Genomic DNA, 20,872 nt, shown 5'->3' with positions numbered 1-20,872 from the left:
GACAGTGACGGACCGCTCAAGTCTTACTTCTCTGGTTAGAAGAGGTTGTTATAGTGTGTCTACCACAAGCCAGTGCAGGCTGCACAAACTACAACCTCAGACGAACTCACGTTTGTTGTTGTTGGCGGCCATTCTTCACCACTAAGGAATCTCGTGATCTGCTGACTACAGTGTCATCGTGATCAGAGGTCTGCAGTTCAGCACCTTGAGTGAGTCCACAGTCCCACAGTTAGCAAACCTACATGGGGTACAGCAGAGTTTCCAAAGCTCTGCATGTTTGGAATCTGAAAGTCTGCAGGTTTGTGGAGGCATGATGTGTTTTGATATAACATCTGACTGGAGTGGATGTTGTCTTGCTGTCTCCAGCGTCTTCTAAACTGCAATGTGGGGCTAAAAAAACGAGACTAATGTTCAAAGAAGGCTGTCACAAAAAAAGGACTTTTCCACTTTGAAGGGATCATGCACTGTGTCTCAGTCGTGAGGAGAGCAGTCAGCAGGGACTGGTGGATCCTCTGAAGTGCCACAAAGGTCAACTCAGAGGCTTCGTCATGAATGAGTGCACTCTGAGAATTAGAACAGTCTCTTCCTCCCTCCCCAGGGTGCCGTACCCTTCCTACCTCTCCTCTGCAAACCGTGAGAGTGTTCCCTACAACCAGCTGGCAGCACTTCATGAGCGCTGTGCTCTTGTCAGTGCAACAAGTCAAGTCAGTTTTATTTGTACGGCGCCAAATCACAACAAAAGTGATCTCATGACACTTTTCAAGTAGAGCAGGTCCAGCACCTCCCTCCTTCAATGAACCTCCACCCAACAATTCTCCATCAGCAAGCACATCCTGCAACAGCGGCGACCTTCCTTTTAACAGGCAGGAATGTCGAGCAGACCCAGGATCAGTGGGGACGGAGAGAGAGCAGCAGAGCAGGACAGAGACAAAGACAGATAATGGAGGAAGACAGATATACAGAAGGAAAGAGAGGGACAGAGATAAAGAGAGAGAGAAAGGAGGAGAGACTGATGGACAGACGGGGACGTGAGCAGGTGGAGCTACGGGTGGCAGCTGGAGCCTCTTCAGGTCTGGAGCCTCCTCCAGCAGCACCAGGATCTGGGATGAGGGGAGAAGAAGAGGAGTTAGTAACACGTATGAGTACAGGAGGAGGAGAGAGAAGCCCAGTGCATCATGGGAGATCCCAGCAGTCTGAGCCTATAGCAGCAGATCTAAGGGCCAGCCTAAGCAGCCCAACTATAAGCCTGATCAACAAGGAAGGTCTTAAGTCTGCTCTTAAAGGTAGAGAGGGAGTCTGGGTCCTGGACTGAAACTGGGAGACGGTTCCACAGGAGGGGAGCCTGATAGCTGAAGGCTCTGGCTCCCATTCAGCTTTTAAAAATTCTAAGGACCACAAGCAACCCTGCATCCTGGGAGCGAAGGGTTCTGGGTAATAGGGTGTGAATAATGACAGCTAAACTAGCCTGAGATGGAGAGTGGCTCTGGAGAGGCTACAGTTTCCTTCCAGAGGAGTTCAGGTATACAGGAAACTCACAGATTTGCAGGGACTTCTTTCTGTTGAGTTTGATTGCCATCCAGTTACATTTCCACAGAATTAAGAAAAATCATTCATACTGACAGAATTCCCCTGATAGCCCCAGGCAATCACACTGGGACACTGAATTAGGACTGCAGCTGCCGATTATTTTAATAATTCTGTACTCTAATTCTCCACCAAGTTATCTGATAACAAATGCATGTGCCTTATTTTCTGCCCTCTTTTTTTTGTAAAAATGAACGTTTTAGTTTTTGATTTGCATACAATAATGTTACAAAACATTGTTAGGGTTTTGTTGTTGTTTTTTTAGCCACATCAAGAAGAAGTGCTGTGCTAGCATGTGGGATGGCCGCTGAGTCAGAGAAGCAGAGCAGTCAGCCATCACCTAACCTGGGGAAGTCGTCGGGATGTCCAGCCTGCGCCTGCTGAGGCTGTTGGAGCGACTGGTACCACGCTAGCAGCCTGGCAAGGGTCTGGCTGACGAGGCAGAACGGGAGCTTCTGGCTTTGGCTAAGGAGGAAGGACGGGGCCCTGGGAAGGCAAGGGTCAGCTGCAGGGGCGGAAGGGAGAGGTCCCTACTGTTGCTCCACCACCGTGAGATGTTCAGGATCGCTGGAGAGAGACATCAGTGAGGGTGATGACCCTGCAGCCGCCCCACCAGCGCCATGCAGGTAGCCATTTACCTGTCAGCACCACAGACAAGTAATTAACCACCTAAACAGCTGCTGCTGCACGCTCAAACCTCAGCACTGTAATCACAGCTGCATCACATTACAGCCGGTTTTACACACGTTCTCTTCACCACAAACACGCTGACGATGGGCACAGACACACACAGTCATTCCTTGAAAGGTCACAACACTTAGACGTTAAAGTAACACTTCGCATCTCACTACTTTCTGTCCTTCTTTGTGTTGCATTGCCATTCACAGTGCAGGTGACACCAATGAACCAGACAGGACAGAGTGATGGCTGCAGTTACATGGTTTTAAGATAAAGCCTCAGCGCTAATTCAGCGCTACTGGCTAATTTAAATGCTGATCAATATCCACCACAAGTGCCTCCCTCACCTGCCGTTTCAAGCACATACACAGAAATACTCCGAAAAAACACAGCACTCTGACCTCCATTTCACACGCGGTCAAATGAGAGGAAATCTGAAAGATGGAATGAGGTTCCTGCAGTGCAATGATGCTGCATCCGTGTGTGTGTGTGTGTGGACACAGACATGGAAAGATGAACTACCAAGTGAACTACTGATGAGCTGCTAAAAGGTTAATGAGAGACAATTGATCTCTCATCATCATCAATATGCAGAATGGACCATAATCTCAGCACAGTGACAAGGCTATTTCTGCAGCCAAGCGCTGACGAGCAGACGCGCACGTGTGTGTGTGTGTATATGTGTGTATGGCTGTTTGTCATTTTGACGTACATTCCTGAGGGTAGCCTTGTAAAATATATATATGATCTTAAATCTTCTCGTTCCCTTCGATACAGCCAGAAGTCTTACACAGATCAGATTTTTGGATCACAGCAGATTTGCAGTTCACCTCCTGGGTCACACAAACCTGCAGCTGCGAGTGTGTTTAACAGCATCCTCTCAGCTCTTAGCTGAAGTGAAATAAAATGATGTGCAGCAAAAATATGTTTCATGTTTTCTGAAACACACACACACACCCTTGCACTTCTTTGTGAGGGCCTTCATTGATATAATGCATTCCCCAGCCCCTAAACCTAACATCACAACTAAAAGCCTGACCCTAAACCAAACCATGATCTAATTCTAATCCTAAAACCCAGTCCTGACCTTAAAACATTCCTTTGAATTATTCAGAGCCATCAATGTCCTCAGTTTCCAGGACATTCGAATGATTTCCATGAATGAGGATGATCTAACCCAAGCCCTAATCCTGATCCTAAACACAATCTTGACCTAACTTGAACTCACACCTGAACTCTTAACTTCAACCAGGAACTCAAAAATTACCTGGTGCCACATTAGGACCAGTTTTTAGTCCCTCTGAGGGACTGGAGGTCCCACACTTTGAGTGTGTATACCAGATGGGTCTCCAGTAGGTAACAAAAAAACAGGTACACACACTCAAACGTACACTGTATGATAGTGATACTTCACTCTAAAAATGTTTTTACCTTCCACATCCTCACAAATACATGTATTGACCTCATGGATAAGAGCTGTCCCTCCTACATTTGTGACTCCAGAATACAGCAAGAGCCAACCATGTGTTTAGCCTGAAGCTAACAGAGACTGACAACAAACAACAGCAAAACTGTCCAGAAACGTTTGTTTACTAACTTGAATGGAAAAATTCCACATCTTCTTTATCCAGCACATTATAGTTAGCTTGTTTTTAGCTGAAGTCAAAGTGCTTGTGGTTTACAGACTGCTGTTGATGGCTGCTAGTTGCCAGTAGCTTCAAGCTAACTATATAGATGTGGCTGCCTCTTTCTGCATTCTGGACTCTCTAAGAAAAAAAAATGCAGCATGGAAAATGTCTTCGTGAGGTCTTGAAAGGTAAAAAAACTAAAAAAAACAAACCCAAAGAAACCCACTTGTTTTGTTGAATTATTTCTTTCAGGATGCTGCTCCAGCATCTGACCATAATGAGTAGCCCAGTAGCTCGTAAATCACACCAAGCTATTCACTCACCCTGGAGCCATAATAATCCACTCTGTTGAAGAACCCACAGCTCATGATCTAAAGTGTGGGGTGAAAATGCATTCAGCTAATCTGTGTCATCTCCCATTCCCTTTCAAAGCCAGGTCTGCTTGTACTTTGATGCAATGCTATTAAATTACAGATTTATCATATTGGAAGAACACCTGATTTTCTTCTGAAGGCACAACTTGTTTTTCACTTGTCTGTTTAAAAAATCATATCAGAGGTTCAAAGTCTAATCGTGTTTCCCTCCTGGAGAATTTCCTCTGTCTTGTTCTTAGTTTTGCTGCCTAAAAGTCTCACCATATTTACTGCACACATGGAAGTTTTCATAAATGAACTCAGAATCTATGCATCTACTTTACTCCAAACAAGTCTGAAGCCAGACTGCGGCAACCTTAAATGTCGACTAAGCCTGAACCAGGCCGACCCAGGACCCCTGGACATGGAGCTCTCAAGTTCATCTAAATAAAAATTCAATCAAACAATAAACGATGGGCGTGTTGGTGATACTTTATGTCCTGTTCAGAGCCAGGATTTGTGATTTACATGTAAATGACTAAAAAAACAAAAAACAAACTAAAGAAATAACATTTAACCGACTGCTGAAAACCATTCAAACTGGTAAAGTCTTCAGAACTATTGAGAACTACATGAACCAGCTGACCACTAAACCACAGTCACGAGTAAATTCTGAGGGCCAGATTCCTGACTGGTCTTCTCAGTGCCCCTTTTTATTGTGTCCAGTGGCCTATCAGTTCTTTCCCTTTAATTTAAAAAAAACAGCATTTCTTGTGTCAGGGATATTATTGAGCTGCTGTCTGTGGGGCTATTTTGTATTTAATATCTGCTGATGTGTTAAAAGTAAGTCATTAAATGTAGGATTTTTGATTGCGGATCGCTGCAGTGGTCCAGTATTACTGCCTTGTGGTACACCAACGCGATGCGTGCCTGTCACAAGTCATGCTTCTATAAACTGTTGAGCAAATTTTAAGGCCAATTTTTGAATGCCACAAAAGTGAAAATGGTCGTTCAGGTTATGTAGTGAGTATTGGTGCCGTCTTGTGCCGGCCATGTTGCTGCTTCTCTGGAGACGAAGGTAAAAGTCGGGCAGCCACGTGAGTTAAAGATTCGCCACATTTCCCTCATTGACTTCCAGAGGTATTGCATTAACGAGAAAAGATGGTGTATTGATGACCTGTAATCTGTTTGAAACTGAAGTAAGAGGATTTTGTTATGTGTAAAGTGCCAGCTAACAAACTGAAGCTAACAGGCTAACCGTAGCTACAATAGAGACATGAATGGTGTCTTGGCCTTTCTGCAAAGAAATGAAAGAGCACTTTTTTCTAAAATGTTCATCCATACTATTATGTCATTTCTGCTGTGCAACATCTCCTCAGTTATATGAACACACTTGTCACTGTGTGCGGTAAAACACACTCACAGGTTGCATACAACACACAGTCGGCTTCACACACAAATACCACAAACACACACCCTCAAAAACACACACTGATCTTGACTGCGGTTTGACCTCATTACTGGGGCCCCAAAATAGAAACAGTCTGACTTAAATAAACAGGACAAAGTCACGGTAGTTAAACCACAAGAGGTGAAAAAGACGAGAGTCACAGTGTTCTAATCAGTGTATTTATGTTCCATGAATAACCATCAGGCCTTTCACATGGCGCTGTGGTGTCTTGAGGACGTGCTTGCCAGCAGGTCTGTGTGTCCCTGGTGTCTCTTTAGCTTCTTCATTAAGGGAGGTTTTCCTCAACAGGATCTACACCCTGTTTGTTATACTGAGGGTCTTTAGCAGGCATCACAGTCGTTGCATTCCTCCAGAATGTCAACACTGCTCCGTTAAACTAGACGTTTGTCTGCTCCTCAGCATGTGGGAAATGACCTAAATGGAAACTCAACAGCAAGTCTGCATGTCACTGTGACGTCTTCCCCTCTGTCTTTTTTATCAGGAGTGCAAACTCTGTCGACGTCTCCGCGAGTCTGAATTATTAACTTTCTCCATTACATTCCACAAAGCAGAAAAAAAGATTGGATCCATGCATGAGAAATGCTGCTGCAAACAAATCTGATCACAGCTGGTTCCAACCGACTTCACTGGGGAGAGACGGCAGCGTGAGTACCTGGGATACTGTGGTACGGCGGGAGGGGGTGGAGGGTGTATATTTTCATCTTTACTTACAGTTTATGGTGCACATCACCTCACAAACCAGGGAGTGGTTTCTCATTTATAAGAGTGCTTTTTATCCTCCACGGCCGAGTAGCCCCGATCTCAATCTCCACAGAGATACGTGGACACGGTCCGCCCGCCGCTCCTGCAGCACAACTGCAGTTAAAGGGAGAGCACTAGACCAAGAGACCGCCGCCCGTGCATCAGTTTTTGTAGCCATTTATTTTAATGTGAAACATCATTTTAAACCGACAGCCAGTTTTGGCGTCTGAGCCTAACATAACAGAACAACAGTGATCTGCTTGGGCTGTTAGAAGCGTTTTCACTAATTCGGCTTGTTGCCCGGACGCAGTAAACCACTCCTGCAGGAACCGCTGAGCTCGTCGCATCTGAGAAGCGTGTGGACGAGCCGGAGCACGAGGGAAAAACACGAACTGCATGACAGGGCGTGTTCCCTCGACCTCTGCCTCTGAGGCCTATATGATGTGAAGTAGCTCTACGCGATTTAGAGTGTTTTGTTACGTGATTTTGCAGTCATGTATCGTTGTACTTGTACTGTGCTTTAGGTAGCGTCTATCCAGGGTCAACAGATGATACTGACGATGAGGTTCGCCTCTGCCGTGCTCGTTGTCGTGTCCGACACTAGCAATGTTCAAGAGCTTGCGCTTTCCCTGAATGTTCCTTCAACCGACAAGTACTTTTTTCAAGATGTAACTTGTTAAATGAAGGTAACGAGTACGTTAATAGTCGACCTCATAAAGAAAACTTCATGTCCACTCCAGGGCTGTGTTCATGTACCAAGAAAGAGCAATCTGTCTGTCTCTCTCGCCCCTTCATTAAACCAGTCTACGTGTAATAATGAATGAGGTTGATGAAAAGTTTGAGGGCATGCTTTTGAATAATTGTTTCCCAGACTTCCTGTTCGCGGGTCATGAATAAAAAGAGAAAAATTAACTATTCAGCAGCAGCTTCCTGCGTGTCAGGCGGGTCAAACATGACCGCACTGTGAAAAGCTGGACTGAAACTCACGTGCTCGTGAGCCAACATTCGTTCAGAGTTTCACCCGGAAACACAAACTTCCAAATACTCACAAATAAATGTCATGACCTCACAAACACGTTCTCTCCCTCCTGCTTCACCTCTTTGTGATCCAGAACGTAGGAGGGTCCAGACAAGTATATTTAGCTTGAAGCTAATGGAGACTGACGGCTAGCAACAGGAAAACTGTCCAAAAATGTCACGTACGATCCAGGTCTTCTTCATCCAGCCGTGAGTTCAGTAATCCACACTTTGATGACAGAGATATTTTCTTGGTTCTGATTTTATTTTATTGTCTAGCTCGACTGACTTGATGCTTGTCACCTGCGTGTCATCAGGTAATTAATCCTCGTCAGCCCTCGCTGGTTCCTGTCTCCTCCCCCTCCGGTGTTAAACTGATGTATTTCATGTCTACCCAGTTTTTGGGTTCCGGCTGTTATGGCTGATAAGACTCACATAAGAACTCAGGTGTGTTACACACTCGGTGAAATGAGTGTTGATAGTTTGTGACTCCGTTAAATCCAAAGACAAACGTCCTGCGGTGACCTCTCCAGCTCTAAATGAGTCGCTGGCAGCCCGAGTCTAACCCTGTAATCTCTTAAACAAATGCTGTCTATTATATTTGACACACGCTACCTCTCCATCTGAGCTTCGCACACACACACACACACACACACACACACACACACACACACACACACACACACACACACACAGGAGCTGGGATCATTTTGATTTTATCTCTGGGTTATAAAGCACTATTGACACAGACACCTTTAATTAAACAGGGATTCAAATGTTTTGTTACTGTCCTCAGTGGCTTGATTTTTTTTCTGATCATGTTCTCATATTACATCATAATTGTGGGGGTGGAAGTCATGTGACAGACACTCACAGCAGCAGAATCCAACTGAAGCCCAGGGGAATGATGTTGACCAGTACATGGGCTTTCCTATTCATGGCCTGACCAGGTTTGAAAAGTGCCCCCTTTTTTTGTTTGTGCATGTCAGCATTTGGATTCCAGCAACCCGGATGAAACCTTGTCCTGGTTCCGAGGAACCTGATTGTGCTAGCTGGAGTTCTCTGAAGGGGTCTGGGATAACTCCAGATTCAGTAGCAGCGCTGTGAGGAATCAGCTTTTATCTCCTGAAAGTACACACACATTCACTCCCAAAAGTGTTCAAGTGAGTTCAGAGTGATAGAATCACACAATTAATGTCAGCTGGAGGAACTTACAAGTGGAGTCTCACTGAGAGGAAGTGGCTTCTTTTTAACACATCATCTTTTGACGAGAAATATTGAAAAGAAAATGTTTCTGATTTCAAGCTAAACTCATTTAACAAATTAATATCTCGTCTAATTAAGCCCCATTTATCTCTCTGACATGCCACTTGTTAATGGCCTTACAGGTCACGAGGTGAAAGGAAATAATATGGCAACAATATTACTTAGCAAAATTGGATTTCTCCTCAGTGAGTTTTAATTCTGTTTAAAGGCTGTTTACAGCATAGAGGATGATGACAGCGGAGCTAAAACTCTTGGCTGCTCTGGAGCAACTTTTGTGACAGAGAACTGGTTAAATCATGGAAGACCGGTTCCAAACTCTGCGCCGGCCCAGGACCTGAGCTACCACTGACACAGGAGGTCACTGCTGCTCCACGCTGGCCGAGCCAGAGAAGGGTCCCTCCTCTGGGGAGGCGCAGTCGAGTGGACCGAAAATCTTTGCTGCAAAAACGATTTATTCAGCATTACTGACTGACATCCTCACAGCCAGTAGCAGGGCCTGACACCTCTGGCTTCCTGTCCAGCATTACTGACTTTTCACCTTTTTTTTCTAATTGATTCTGTTTTCAGAAGTTCAGCAGAAAAAGTAAACCCAAAACCAAACCCGAGCTGTAAACTGCAGCGGCGAGCAGCTCAGCGGTGAAACAGCCTTGAAACATCAACAAATCCCAGCACCAGCAAACATCAGTGCGTAAGAGCAAAAAAACAAAACAAAGAAACACTTGTGGTTTGGTTTATAAAAAGTAAGGTGGAGAGAAACGAAGGGAACGTGCACACAGAGTCAAGCTGCCGAGATTCAAGGACAAACGATCTGTCCTGACTGCTGCAGTAACCTGGATGGGTGCCTATATAATCACTGCTGTACAGCACATAATCCTCACTGTTGTACAGAATACCATGCTCCTCTAAGCTATTGCTATATCAGGACTTTACCTTATTTTTTTTCTTTACTTTTTCTCGTGTTACTTACTTGGAGATGTCTGCCTGCCTTCTTCTTAGCATTTCATTGCTCAAATGAGGCTGTCAATATTGTGCATATGACAATAAAGAATCTTGAATCTTGAATCTGCAAGGAGGCTGCAGGCTGCATCAACAAGCACGTCATGATGGACGTTAGCACGGAGGATCTGCAGGCGGGAGACGTGGGGGAGGTCAAGCCAGCAGCAGCTGAGGTGATGTGAGGGACTCCAGTTACTCTGAGCTTGTTCTTCTACCTCGTTTATTGTTGATCTCTGACAGTTAATCAGACAGACTCGAGTACTGAAATGCAGGACTACTGAGGAGAGGCTCATTCATTAAAGCTACAGTTCATCAGCGCACGCGTGTGTTTGAGCCACTGAGTGACCCCGCAGGTCGGTAGAGGAACTGTGCTGCCTGAGATGGGAGTGCACCAACACTGTGCTGCCTGATCAACACATACACGGACAGAGGCAAGTTTATCTGCCATTTAAAGAGCACGAATATGGCAGGAGTAGAAGTATCAAAACGAGTAGTACTCAGGGGCTGCATCTGAAATGATTTGCAACTCAGACTTTAGAGAGACGCAACATTTATGTATCGTAGCTGCCGTCTGAGCTCCACATGCCAGAGGAAAGTGCAGCGTAGACAAGCTAATCAAACCCAGCAACCGTCCAGTTAATCTTCCTCATTTTTTGCATCATTTAATGCAGCAAAGACTCTCTCTCTCTCTCTCTCTCTCTCTCTCTCTCTCTCTCTCTCTCTCACACACACACACACACACACCAGCAGCCAAAAGAGTCAGTCTGGAAATGTTTGACGGTATTTGAGCTTTGGTTGGTCCTGATTTGAGCGGCTGGATATGTGCTTCACGTGTGATCAATCACAGCTCAGTGGACTCATCAGGAGTGCAGGATGACTCATCATAACCCAAAAAGTCCAACGTGGACTCGGTCATATGCTTTCATTTTACGTGCGGTGTGTCTGACGTGGTTTGTGCAGAAAAAAACAAACAACCAGCGTTGCCACACTGACACGACCAGTTGGTCTCCTCACTCGCTGGACGTGAAATCAAGATTCATCTCTGAGGCTCTTCTTCACTCACGCGAGCCGCAGATTGGAAGGGTTTAATAAAATGTAATTCAATAAAAATCCGAAACACATGATCACTAACAGTGGAGTTTCAGCCAGCAGGGACTGTCCAGATGCAGCAGGACAACACGCAACTCTGAACGGAACCAAAACAGGATGATTTAGTGGAGATTAACATGGAAAATGTATTTTCTGGAACAAAGTCTTGAGTTGAGTAATGCAGCGCGGAGGAGAGGAGGGTGTCCATCGCAGAGGTGTGTTTCCTCAAATGCTGGTGAAAAAAATAAACATCTTTGTGAGCTACAGGCACTTGTTACAAAATACCCGCTGTAGCTGTGGCTGAAATACAAATGAAGGGCGTCTCAGGTTGAGTCCAGCGTAGCCTGACCCCTGCACAGGACCATGATGACATGCTGCAGCCTGGAGATCCCTTCAGGACACCCGTCATGGACTCAAGTGCTCTTCCACAGTGAACCTCGTGTTTGTTTATTGCTAGAGTACATATGTCGCTGAGCTCGCAGCTGTCCTTTGTTTGACTGCATATTAAACTTGTTTGAGCTCCAGCAGGAAGAACACGCGCCCCTCACGGCCCGCTGCTGCTGCGTTGGAGCAGTTTTTCCTGGGAGTCTGTTGGGCCTCAACAGCAGCAGCATCAACTCTGTTAACGCTGCCTTCGCCGCTTTGACTCTCCCGCCCAACTGCATCATCACATTCAAGGACGCTGGTCAGCTGAAACAAGATTCTAATCTGGTCAAACTCTCTGGACAAGAGACTTTCCAGACCCGAATCATTTGTCAAAGACTGGAAAATTCCAGTTCGGTGGCTGGAGCCCGGCCACCCTCCCTTCAGGTAACTTGCTTGTGTTATGGAAATGTGCCAGGATCAGGAAGCGCTGCAGACGTTTACGCGGATCTTCCGTGATTGCACTCAAATTTCCTGCTATAACCTGGGAATGAGTGTGCTCCCAAAGGACTCCAGATACTCCTCTCAGTCCTGCACGCCGGCACGGTTTCAGATGAGAGCAGCAGCTTTACGAGACGTTCTGATGGTGTGATTCCAGCAGAGAAAATAGCAGAACCACTTGATGGATAAAAAGTTGAAAGCAGCAGTAAAAAGCTAAAATAAAAACTGTGGAAGCCGTTCAGTGTGTCGCAGCATCACACACTCGTCCCAGACACACACATTTGTGGCCATCAAAGCAACTTTGATCAGTTTGGAGGCTTTCACGACGCTTCTTGCAGGCATTTAGGAGCTGCTCATTATGTGCTCTTCACAGCAGAGCCCACTGTTCATGTGAGCTGAGACTTTTTCTCTTTTTTCTCTCCACGATTCAAAAAGCCGTCGAGTGTGTTTCATACACACTGAGTCACATGCTGGAGGTTTTCTATTAAATCTGATCTGCAACTTGTAAAGCAGAGATCTCGATGGCCACAGGCTCTAATATCTGTTTAGTAACTGCAGATGTTCATTTGTTGGCCTCATTAGAGGTCACTGGCCTTCATCTCCTCCTCTTCATCACGTCATGCTGTCAGTCAGTTATGCAGCTTGAAATTTCTGTTTTATGGCTCTCATTCATGCCAGCTGAGGTCAGCGCCCCCTCCAACACACCAAATCGTCTTGAATTTCACCGCGAGGTCAGATGTCTCCTGTAGTGGTTCAACATGAGATAATCTGATTGGTTGTCGGGAAAACTAAAACCTAATTGAGCTATCATGCCTCCTGAGCGCGGATGGCTAGTGTTATCGCGCCTGGCTACCAGTGAGCTACCTCAGCCTGTTTCTCTGAGTTTGCTATGATTATGACCGTCAAGCACAAAATGCTTTGTTTCCATTCACTTTAAACTGCATTTCCAGCGTGGAGAGAGAACAGAGAACCGTGGCGTGGTTTCTGTCCAAAGCACGCAGCTGACGTGTAGCGGGTACAGCCCTGCGCATCAGTTAGCATTCAGGTAGCGCTACAGCGTTGAGCTGAAAAGCCCACGTACAGAACAGAAACTCTCTTTGCAAAGAACTGAACCCCAAATCCACTTTTTTTTACTCAAAAACTGCAAATGCAGAAGAGTGTTGAGAAGTGGGAGTGTTGATTCAGGTCCTACTATTGATTCTAATATTAATATAATATTGATATTTCAGCGCAATGTATTTGAAATCTTCACAATAGCAATAATAATACATTTTTTAAAGAACGAGTTATAATAGCAGACCATACATATAGTAATGTAGAAACTCCACCTAAAGGCTCCACGTGAGGCTATAAGTCATGATATATTGTTGCCCAGCAGTGGATCGAGGGGCTGATGGTCTCAACACTGGAGCGTCCCAGGCTGCTGTCCATGGTGCTGATCCAGCCTCTGGGACCGGCCGTCACTGCGCCACTGTTTGATCCAGAGGAGGGAAAGAGAGTCAGAGGCTGCTGTACCTGACGTGGCGTTTCAGCTGAAAAGGCTCCTCACTGTGGCAGACACCTCCCGGAAGATGAACACCTGCCTCACTGAAAGTTGTCCAGGACGCACCGCACCTCTGGGGACGGCGCCGGAGACTTAAACACTCAGGATGCAGCTCAGCTCCCTGATCGTGACGACCTGCATACTGAAAGGTCACATCACTTAAGGCTGTCTCAGGTTTTCTGTCTCAAACATCTGCTGCTGAGTTTCTTGTGAGGCGACCCAGTGTTTCTAGGAAGGCGTTGTGTTTTTTGTGCCTTTTTTCTTCAGGTTTTTGTGCCTCAGCCTAGCCCGACCTTGACCGCAGCTCTGTCACAACTATCTCTCTGTATTCCTTTCTACACTGAGAATGAGAAAAATGTCCATCATTGAGGTTCCTGCTGCGGATGCACTGGTCACTGCTGGATGCTTGAAAACTTGTGAGTAATATTTTTCTACGATATCATTCAAAGGTTTTATGAGAACATGTCTCATAATAACGGAGCTGTAAGTGTGGCGACGACCATCCACTGCAGGTGACGCCAGGTAAGTCGCTCATACAAACCCAATTCAAAAAGTTTCAAACTATCCAAATGATCACCAGGCCAAACTTTGAGTCTCCGATGCTTTAATCTGGGCTGATGTCCCAGAATGCCTCACTGGTAAGAGGGGGTGTCTCATGTCGGGTCCCTCGCTGCGCTGAAACCATGCATTGTATCACTAATTAGCAGCGACCGACCCTGTTGACAGAGAGAGAAAGAGAGCAAGGGGTTTGTTGGGAAGCCAGCAGCCTTCTTAATTTGGTTTCGAGCTGCAGATGGTGTGTGTCCTCTGTACTTCTAGGGACTCCAAGGGAGGGCTGACATCTATGGACGGGGATGGAAATGAGACATCACATGAAGGCGGGGGAGCTCTAATCGTACACAGTGCCAAAAAACAAACAGGGATCAGGAGTTCTCAGGTGTCTTGCTGTGAGCTACAAGATGAAAACAAAAGAGAACTGAGACAGCTGGGGGGGGGGGGGTCACTGTATACAGAAGATAAGACGAGTGAGAGGAGGAACGTGTTGAAGAGCTGGAAATGTGGAGGGTGTCTTTTTGGGATGTTCTGTCAATGGGTTGGTCCATGGAACCGTGCACAGCTGGAACAGTAAAGGAACTCCTCGTAGAAAAACATCTCCCGAGATTTGGCAGCTCATTAAAAAAAAAAAAAAGAATCAAAAACTTTCTTTCTGGCCCCTCAATCAAGACAATCTGGAGTGTCATCATTCATCAGCGAATGAACACTAAGATGTTCCATCCCAACTCCCTCCCAAGCTGTCAGCGTCTATGATCCCGTTCTCCTGACAGCGCCCAGCGTCTCCAGCGTTGGCCCACCAGTCTGCTGCTGCTCATTTGAATGCAAAGGAAACCGGCAGTTGTTCAGCAGAGCTTTTAAGTTGTCAAGTCTTGGGATGTGAGGTTGAGGAATGAGAGTGGAGTGACTGCTCGTCCCCAGTTAGACGAAGACGAACTGATTAGTCAGAAGTGATTACGTCCAGATATTTAAATCACAGCGGGTTTTGGCTGGACAAACCTTGATCTTGGGGTTCTCCATCCAGATGTGTGGTCGGGCATGTCATCTGTTTCCAAGCACTCTGACTCATGTCAGCTCAGTGGAACCTGTCTCTGTCTCTAAAACAGTGCCTTTCCTTTGTCAACTATGTTTCTTCACAGGTGCTACGAAAATACAACAAAATACTAAAGTGCAAAAACTTTATGAATGAAGCACAGGATTTCTGAGCTGACTGCCGGTCTTCCCCAGAGCCAGGTGAGAAGATGGATCCCCTTCTCTCCCCCTGTGCTGCATTGAACCCCCAGAGACAAGAAGACTGCTAGTTAGCTTAGCACAACCAACAAGAGTGGGCGGGAAGTGCTGGCGTACCTCCGTCAAAAGTCACCAAATATACTTTTCTACAAAATGGTAATATCCTGCATTATTAAAACTATTATTGCGTATAACATGAAACATGTTTGTTGGAAATCATTTAAAATTATCAGGCATTGTTTGTTGGAATTAGATACACAGCTGGAACTACTTTCCTGACAAAACTGCAAGGCGTAGTAATTTCACTCCTCAAAAGCCAGTTTGTAACTTTGGTCAAACAACTATCTATTGATCATCGAAGTATGCTAACAGTCCACGGCTATTCATTGTGCTAAGCTAACTAGCTGTCAGCTGGTCTCTGTGGGTCTCAGGTCAGAGGAGAGCTGTCCATCATCTGGACGTCAACCATCCACATCAATGACAACTGTCCACAAACAGCGCGACCCACTCGAGATGAGGTGAAGAATATGGATTTATGTTCTAGAAAATTCCAGGATGTCTTTTTGTTTTACCATGTTTTTGATGACCGTGTGTCACATCCAGGGTCTTTGTCCTCTCACAGACGGACCTCCAAGGACTTAGTCATAGCTGGCTGTGTCCCTGTGTTTGTGCGTGCGTGCGTGTGTGTCTCCTGTATGCTGCCCAGACAGTCCCACCATCACAATCACGTCAGGTTCCTAGAACTCTTCTAGAACGCGTCTATTCATTTCTCACTGTGTAATATCTGAAATGAAAGGTTCTTTGGGCCACAAGTGTCTCTATTAACTTCTTATCATCGGACATGAATTCCGACTGTCCAGTCATTTTGCTAACAAGCTTCAAGGTCAGGTGCTGAACAGATGCTGTTCCCCTGCCACAGAAGACCAGCATCAGTGAGCTATGCGTGCTAGCATGGCAATGCGGTACTTAGAAGACAGCCAGCCAATCAGAAGAGCGATTCATACGGCAACGTAGCTTTTTTTCACCAGCCCCCATGGAGGTTCAGTTCTGGCCCTCCAGAACCAGAAAAAGGTTTTCAAAATAAGCAAGAGCTCCGTGGGTTGAAGGACTCGTGAAATCATCTATACAGATGTTTTCCTCTCAAAACCGTGCTGCTGCAAAGCTCCTGATAAAACATGATGAGTGCAGACGCTTTCAAACGAGAACCCTCAATATTCCTCCATCAGTGATGCTGACTGAGCAGAGCAGAACATCTCACTCCAACATGTCATTCGTCACATTTGGTGTCTGCTAAACGCGCGCTTGTCTCCTCCAACTGTTGAATGACGGGATTGTGTGCACAAAGACTAGAAATGCAGCCTTGGACTGTTTAAAACCACCAGACACATCTGCACAGCCCGAAGCAGCAATAATACGCCTGATGTTCTTTTATCCTTTTTGTACAACGAAGTGACAGTCGTCTGCCCACACACTGATGTCCTGTCTGTCGCTACTGAGACGGAGGCGACTGAGCTATCGTCGCGTCGTGTTTTCGCGCTGTGACGGACGGCTTCCTCACTCTTCCTCGCAATTGATCTCCAGCGGATCGAGGTATTTTTAAAGCTGCTGTAGGCCAACGCGCAGCTAAAAAAATATTTTTTTGCGTAGAAAAGATAACGTACATGAACTTGAGGACACAGTCAGAGCAGCACAACTGGAACACATGTCACATGACCTCTAGAGGGCAACGGTTCCAGGTTTGAACTCTCCCTAAAACTGGAATACACTAACATTCTGGAGAATGTGTACTTTTAGTCATGATGAAGATGTATTCCCAGTATCAAATACTTCTGTACTTTTTATTTAAATAGAAATATGAAAGGAGACTTTAACTCAGCACTATTTTATATGGCTTTTAAAGATATTGCACACTTTTGTCTCCATCTTGTGGCAAAGAAAATGATCACAAACGACGCTGAACGGTTTTTGGTGTCTAACCCATCCAGAGGAGCCTCAATTAAATGATTTATCCACCTTCAAGTTAGCAGAGTGCTAACAGGAAGGCGCATAAAGAATGTCAGCGCAGACACGAATGCCATAGAAGCGCTAAAATGATGCATAACTGTTGAAAACGTTCTCCAAATTCCTGCTTTCCTCTTTTTTTTGTTTGAGTTGTTTTGTAAGTAATTCTTCCTTTTTATTTGAGTACAGATGTGAAATCAGTACGTCCACTTGTTTGAGCCTTTTTCCACACACATCTGCATTTTTACATGACAACATGTACCTCCTCTGAGACACAGTAATGGGGGGGGGTCCTGGAGGCGGCTGAGGCTCTGGCCATTGAGGCTTCGTAAGTCAGAACCTTGAACTGGACGCTCTAGTGGACTGGGAGCCAGTGAGTTGGGGGTTACGTGAGCAGACTTCTGAAGCGGCGAGGACGCTGGCAGCATCCTAGACAGCTGAAAGATTTTGCTGGAAGAGCGACAGAAATCATTAACATAATCAATGTGTGAGAAGATTATAGCCGGGAACCTCGTCTTGATGGCATCCTGTCAGGGTGACGTCCCCAGAGGTGAGAGGAGAAAGTCTCACGTGTTTGATGAAAGATAGAAGTCCAGATGAACAGCAAGCGACCAGAGGAGACGGAGAGGGGGGGGGGGGGGGGGGGGGCACCGGGGCTGCTGGTCTTGGCAGTCATTTGGGGGTTCTGATCTGGATCATCTGGGTCTGTAGGTGAGCTGGAGCCAACTTTGACTCATCCAGGAGCCGATGTCTTCCAACTTGGAGCGTCTTTTAGGAGCCATGAATTCAATTAGAGTTTCTTCTAAGAAGGCAGTGATGGTTTCATACTCGGGTTCTTCTTTGCTCATGATTTCTGATGATTTATTGAGGTGATTATTGTACGGCAAGTGGGTCCCACCAGCCTCCTGAAGTCACTGCACTGATCTTTTATTCTGGTTGCCAACAAAGTGTTCTGATGCATTTTTAAGTGCCGCATTAGAAAAGTTGTGATGGAATTAAAAAAACATTGACAAAAAGTTGTAACATTTATTTCAGGTGGGTTTTATTTGTATTTTTTTGCCTTTTTAGGGAGTTTAAATCCTGAACTTTGTCTTGACACATCCATAATCAAAACTTCTCCATGTTATTAAAGTCTGTATCGCCACCTTCTGGCAGCATCACACAGCCTTTTGTATCTGCTGTTTCCTTTTGAGCAACATCTCATCAGTTCACCTGAAATTTGCTTGACATTCAAACACACACGATTGCGGCCACTGTAGGTGCACACACACACACACACACACACACATACACACACACACACATCTGCAGAATCAATTCAATAAATTGGTTTCATGAAAATGACATTTTACTTACCCAAGATGGAAAGATGGAGACCTCAGTGCTGAGTTGTGTTTGTACAAGTGAAGAGTGACGTCCCAGCAGCCACATAATGCAATGTAACATCCATCCCTCCCTCCATCTTCCCCCTCTTCTCCTGTTGAGGGTGGTGGGGGTGGAGCCTATCCCAGCAGCCTTCCCCCTGGACAGGTCACCAGTCCATGGCAGGGCCAACACATAGAGACAGACAACCATTGGCTCTCCCAGCCACACCTACGGTCAATTTAGAGTCTGGATTAACCTGGTCCCTCTTGATGTCTTTGGACTGTGGAGGAAGCTGGAGTACCAGAGAGAACCCAGCAGGAACAGGGAGAACATGGAGACTCACACAGAAAGACCCCGTGCTCCAGCCGGGGCTCCACCCACAACCTTCTTGCTGTGAGGTGACAGTGCTGACCACTGCACCACCGTGTCGCCCCGCAATGTAATGTGAAGAGTGGATATATTTCTGCTCCCCACACACACACACAAACACACACACACACACACACACACACACACACACACACACACACACACACACACACACACACACACACACACACACACACACATCAGGTAACACTGGATCAACAACACAGACTCAGGAGTTGATCATCAATCCTGGATGTGTTCATTGGGTAACAGAATCAATGTTAAACAGAAACTGAAGCTTCACCTACAATCAAAGCACCACTGAGGTCTAATGCATGTGCTTAAAAATCCAAGCTCAGTTTAATGACTTGTTTTTTTATATATATATTTATATATTATTCCTACAAATACATGGTTTTCAGCACTTTGAAAAACGTTCACTTTCCTCAGTAAAACAAAAAAGCTAGAAATATCCTACAGTGAAAAAAAAGACAAAGACAAACCATTTTGACAAAAAAAGGGGAACGAAATAAAAAAAAAACAACATCCTGTACAAACACTATGGCCCAATAATTTAAGAAAATAGTGTCTCTAAAACGTTCATATTGCTTTGTACCTCCACAAACCGGGTCAAGTCCACCCTGTGCAACACCAGGCAGTTTAATTCCAGATGTTACTCCAGAGGTTAGGGGGTCCAGCTGCAGCCAGCGGCATGCAGGCGTAGCAGAAGAGAGACAGTCACATCTGTGTGTGTGTGTGTGTGTCTGCGCGTGTGTTGCTCCATGTCCTCTCTTGTTGTTATGGCAGTAACAATACAAAGACAAAGGTGGTAACACTACTACAGTACAGTACTGCACTCTGTATGAAACCTGTTTGTTGTATCATGATGACTCTCTACAGCGTTACTAGAACTATCACTCGTACACAGCGTGTTTGTGTGTGTAGAGGGTCGTCCTGCTGTGTGTGTGTTCATGCATGTGAGTGTGTGTGTGTGTGTGTGTGTGTATGTGTGAGAGTGTGTGTGTGTGTGTATGTGTGTCAGTGATCAGTGCTCAGAGCTTGACTTCTCAAAGGAGAAACTGGGAAGAGTCAGTAGCTTGGAGTTGGGGTTTGGTGAGCCGCTGTCCTGTCCTGAACCCTCTCCAACACCCAGGTCGAAGGAGTCTTTGGAGTCACTAGAGGGCGCTCTCCTCCTCAGGCAGGTGTCCCGACTGGGCAGGGGAGGGGGCATCCCTAACCCCCCTAACCCCCCTAACCCCATACCTCCTAGCCCAGAGTAGAGGCCAGACTGGGGCTCCAGTCCATCAGGGGGGTCCACAGAGATGCAGGGAGGGCTCATCTTCTTCTTGCGTCGCGGTGAGGCCAGTGAGGTCTGAGTGGGGGTCTGGCTGTGGATTTGCAGGCTGTCAGCCTGAGAGACAAAGCCGGATGAGGTGGAGGTGGTGCTGCGTTGGGGGCTGGAGTCCACCGAGGAGCACACCTCCACAGAGTGACGGCGGGGGTCGTCCAGCCAGGAGTAAGGGCGTGGGCGGGGCAGGAGGGTGCTGCGCCCCTGCGTGTCAGCACTGTGGAACCTCTTCAGCTGCCTCAAACATGGGTTCCGGTTCTCCTGGCTATAACCCTCACTCCCGCCGCCACAGCTGTCATCCCCCGGTGCTCCAGCTCTGATGATGTCATCACTCCCAGCTAACCCTGCACAGGTGATGAGGGACACTTCCTGATCTGCCGAGGCCTCGTCCTGTTGCTGCGGCCTGACTGGTGAGTGCGCCGGCGGCAGGGAAGGCGAGAAGGTGGCGAGGCAGTGGTGTTCGTGGAGCTGGGTGTGTACGCTGCTGGGGCGCGACGGTTTGGGGGAGGCGCCTGGGGTGGCGGGGACCAGGCAGAGAGCAGGCTGATGATGATGATGGTTGGAGCAGGGTGAAGGAGAGGAAGTGGAGGGAGAGGAGGAAGAACAGGAGGAGGAGAGGGGAGGAGGGAGGCCCAGAGAGGCCACATTCAGAAGTCCGTCACTGGTCTCCCCTCCATTTGAACACAGGGCCTCCTGAGAGTCGGTGGACACTGCAACCTGCAAGACGGGGCACGGAGGGGGAGAGGTTGGATGAAAGATGGAGGAGGGAAGGGTGAG

At 46.5% G+C, this 20,872-nt stretch overlaps 1 protein-coding gene across 12 annotated transcripts in view; it reads right to left on the bottom strand.

Moving 5' to 3' along the window:
• Positions 1–18,941: 18,941 nt before the first annotated feature.
• cacna1g (calcium channel, voltage-dependent, T type, alpha 1G subunit) overlaps positions 18,942–20,872 on the bottom strand; it is a 271,413-nt gene continuing 269,482 nt past the window's right edge. For 10 of the 12 annotated variants that reach the window (XM_086196398.1, XM_086196399.1, XM_086196396.1 and 7 more), the window contains one exon: positions 18,942–20,812. In XM_086196398.1, the coding sequence (XP_086052524.1) occupies positions 19,793–20,812 (1,020 nt within the window). In that variant the 3' untranslated portion in view covers positions 18,942–19,792. The remainder of the gene's footprint in view (positions 20,813–20,872) is intronic. The other 2 variants (XM_086196407.1, XR_015111675.1) reach the window with 2 other exon arrangements.

The sequence above is a fragment of the Aulostomus chinensis genome, chromosome 23 (assembly GCF_037954235.1).
Source record: "Aulostomus chinensis isolate RoL2024-O1b breed Wild chromosome 23, RoL_Achi_v1.0, whole genome shotgun sequence".
In the NCBI taxonomy this organism is placed as follows: Eukaryota; Metazoa; Chordata; class Actinopteri; order Syngnathiformes; family Aulostomidae; genus Aulostomus; species Aulostomus chinensis.
The sequence above is the reverse complement of the archived record's forward strand: the minus strand, read 5'-3'. Positions and strand labels throughout refer to the sequence as shown.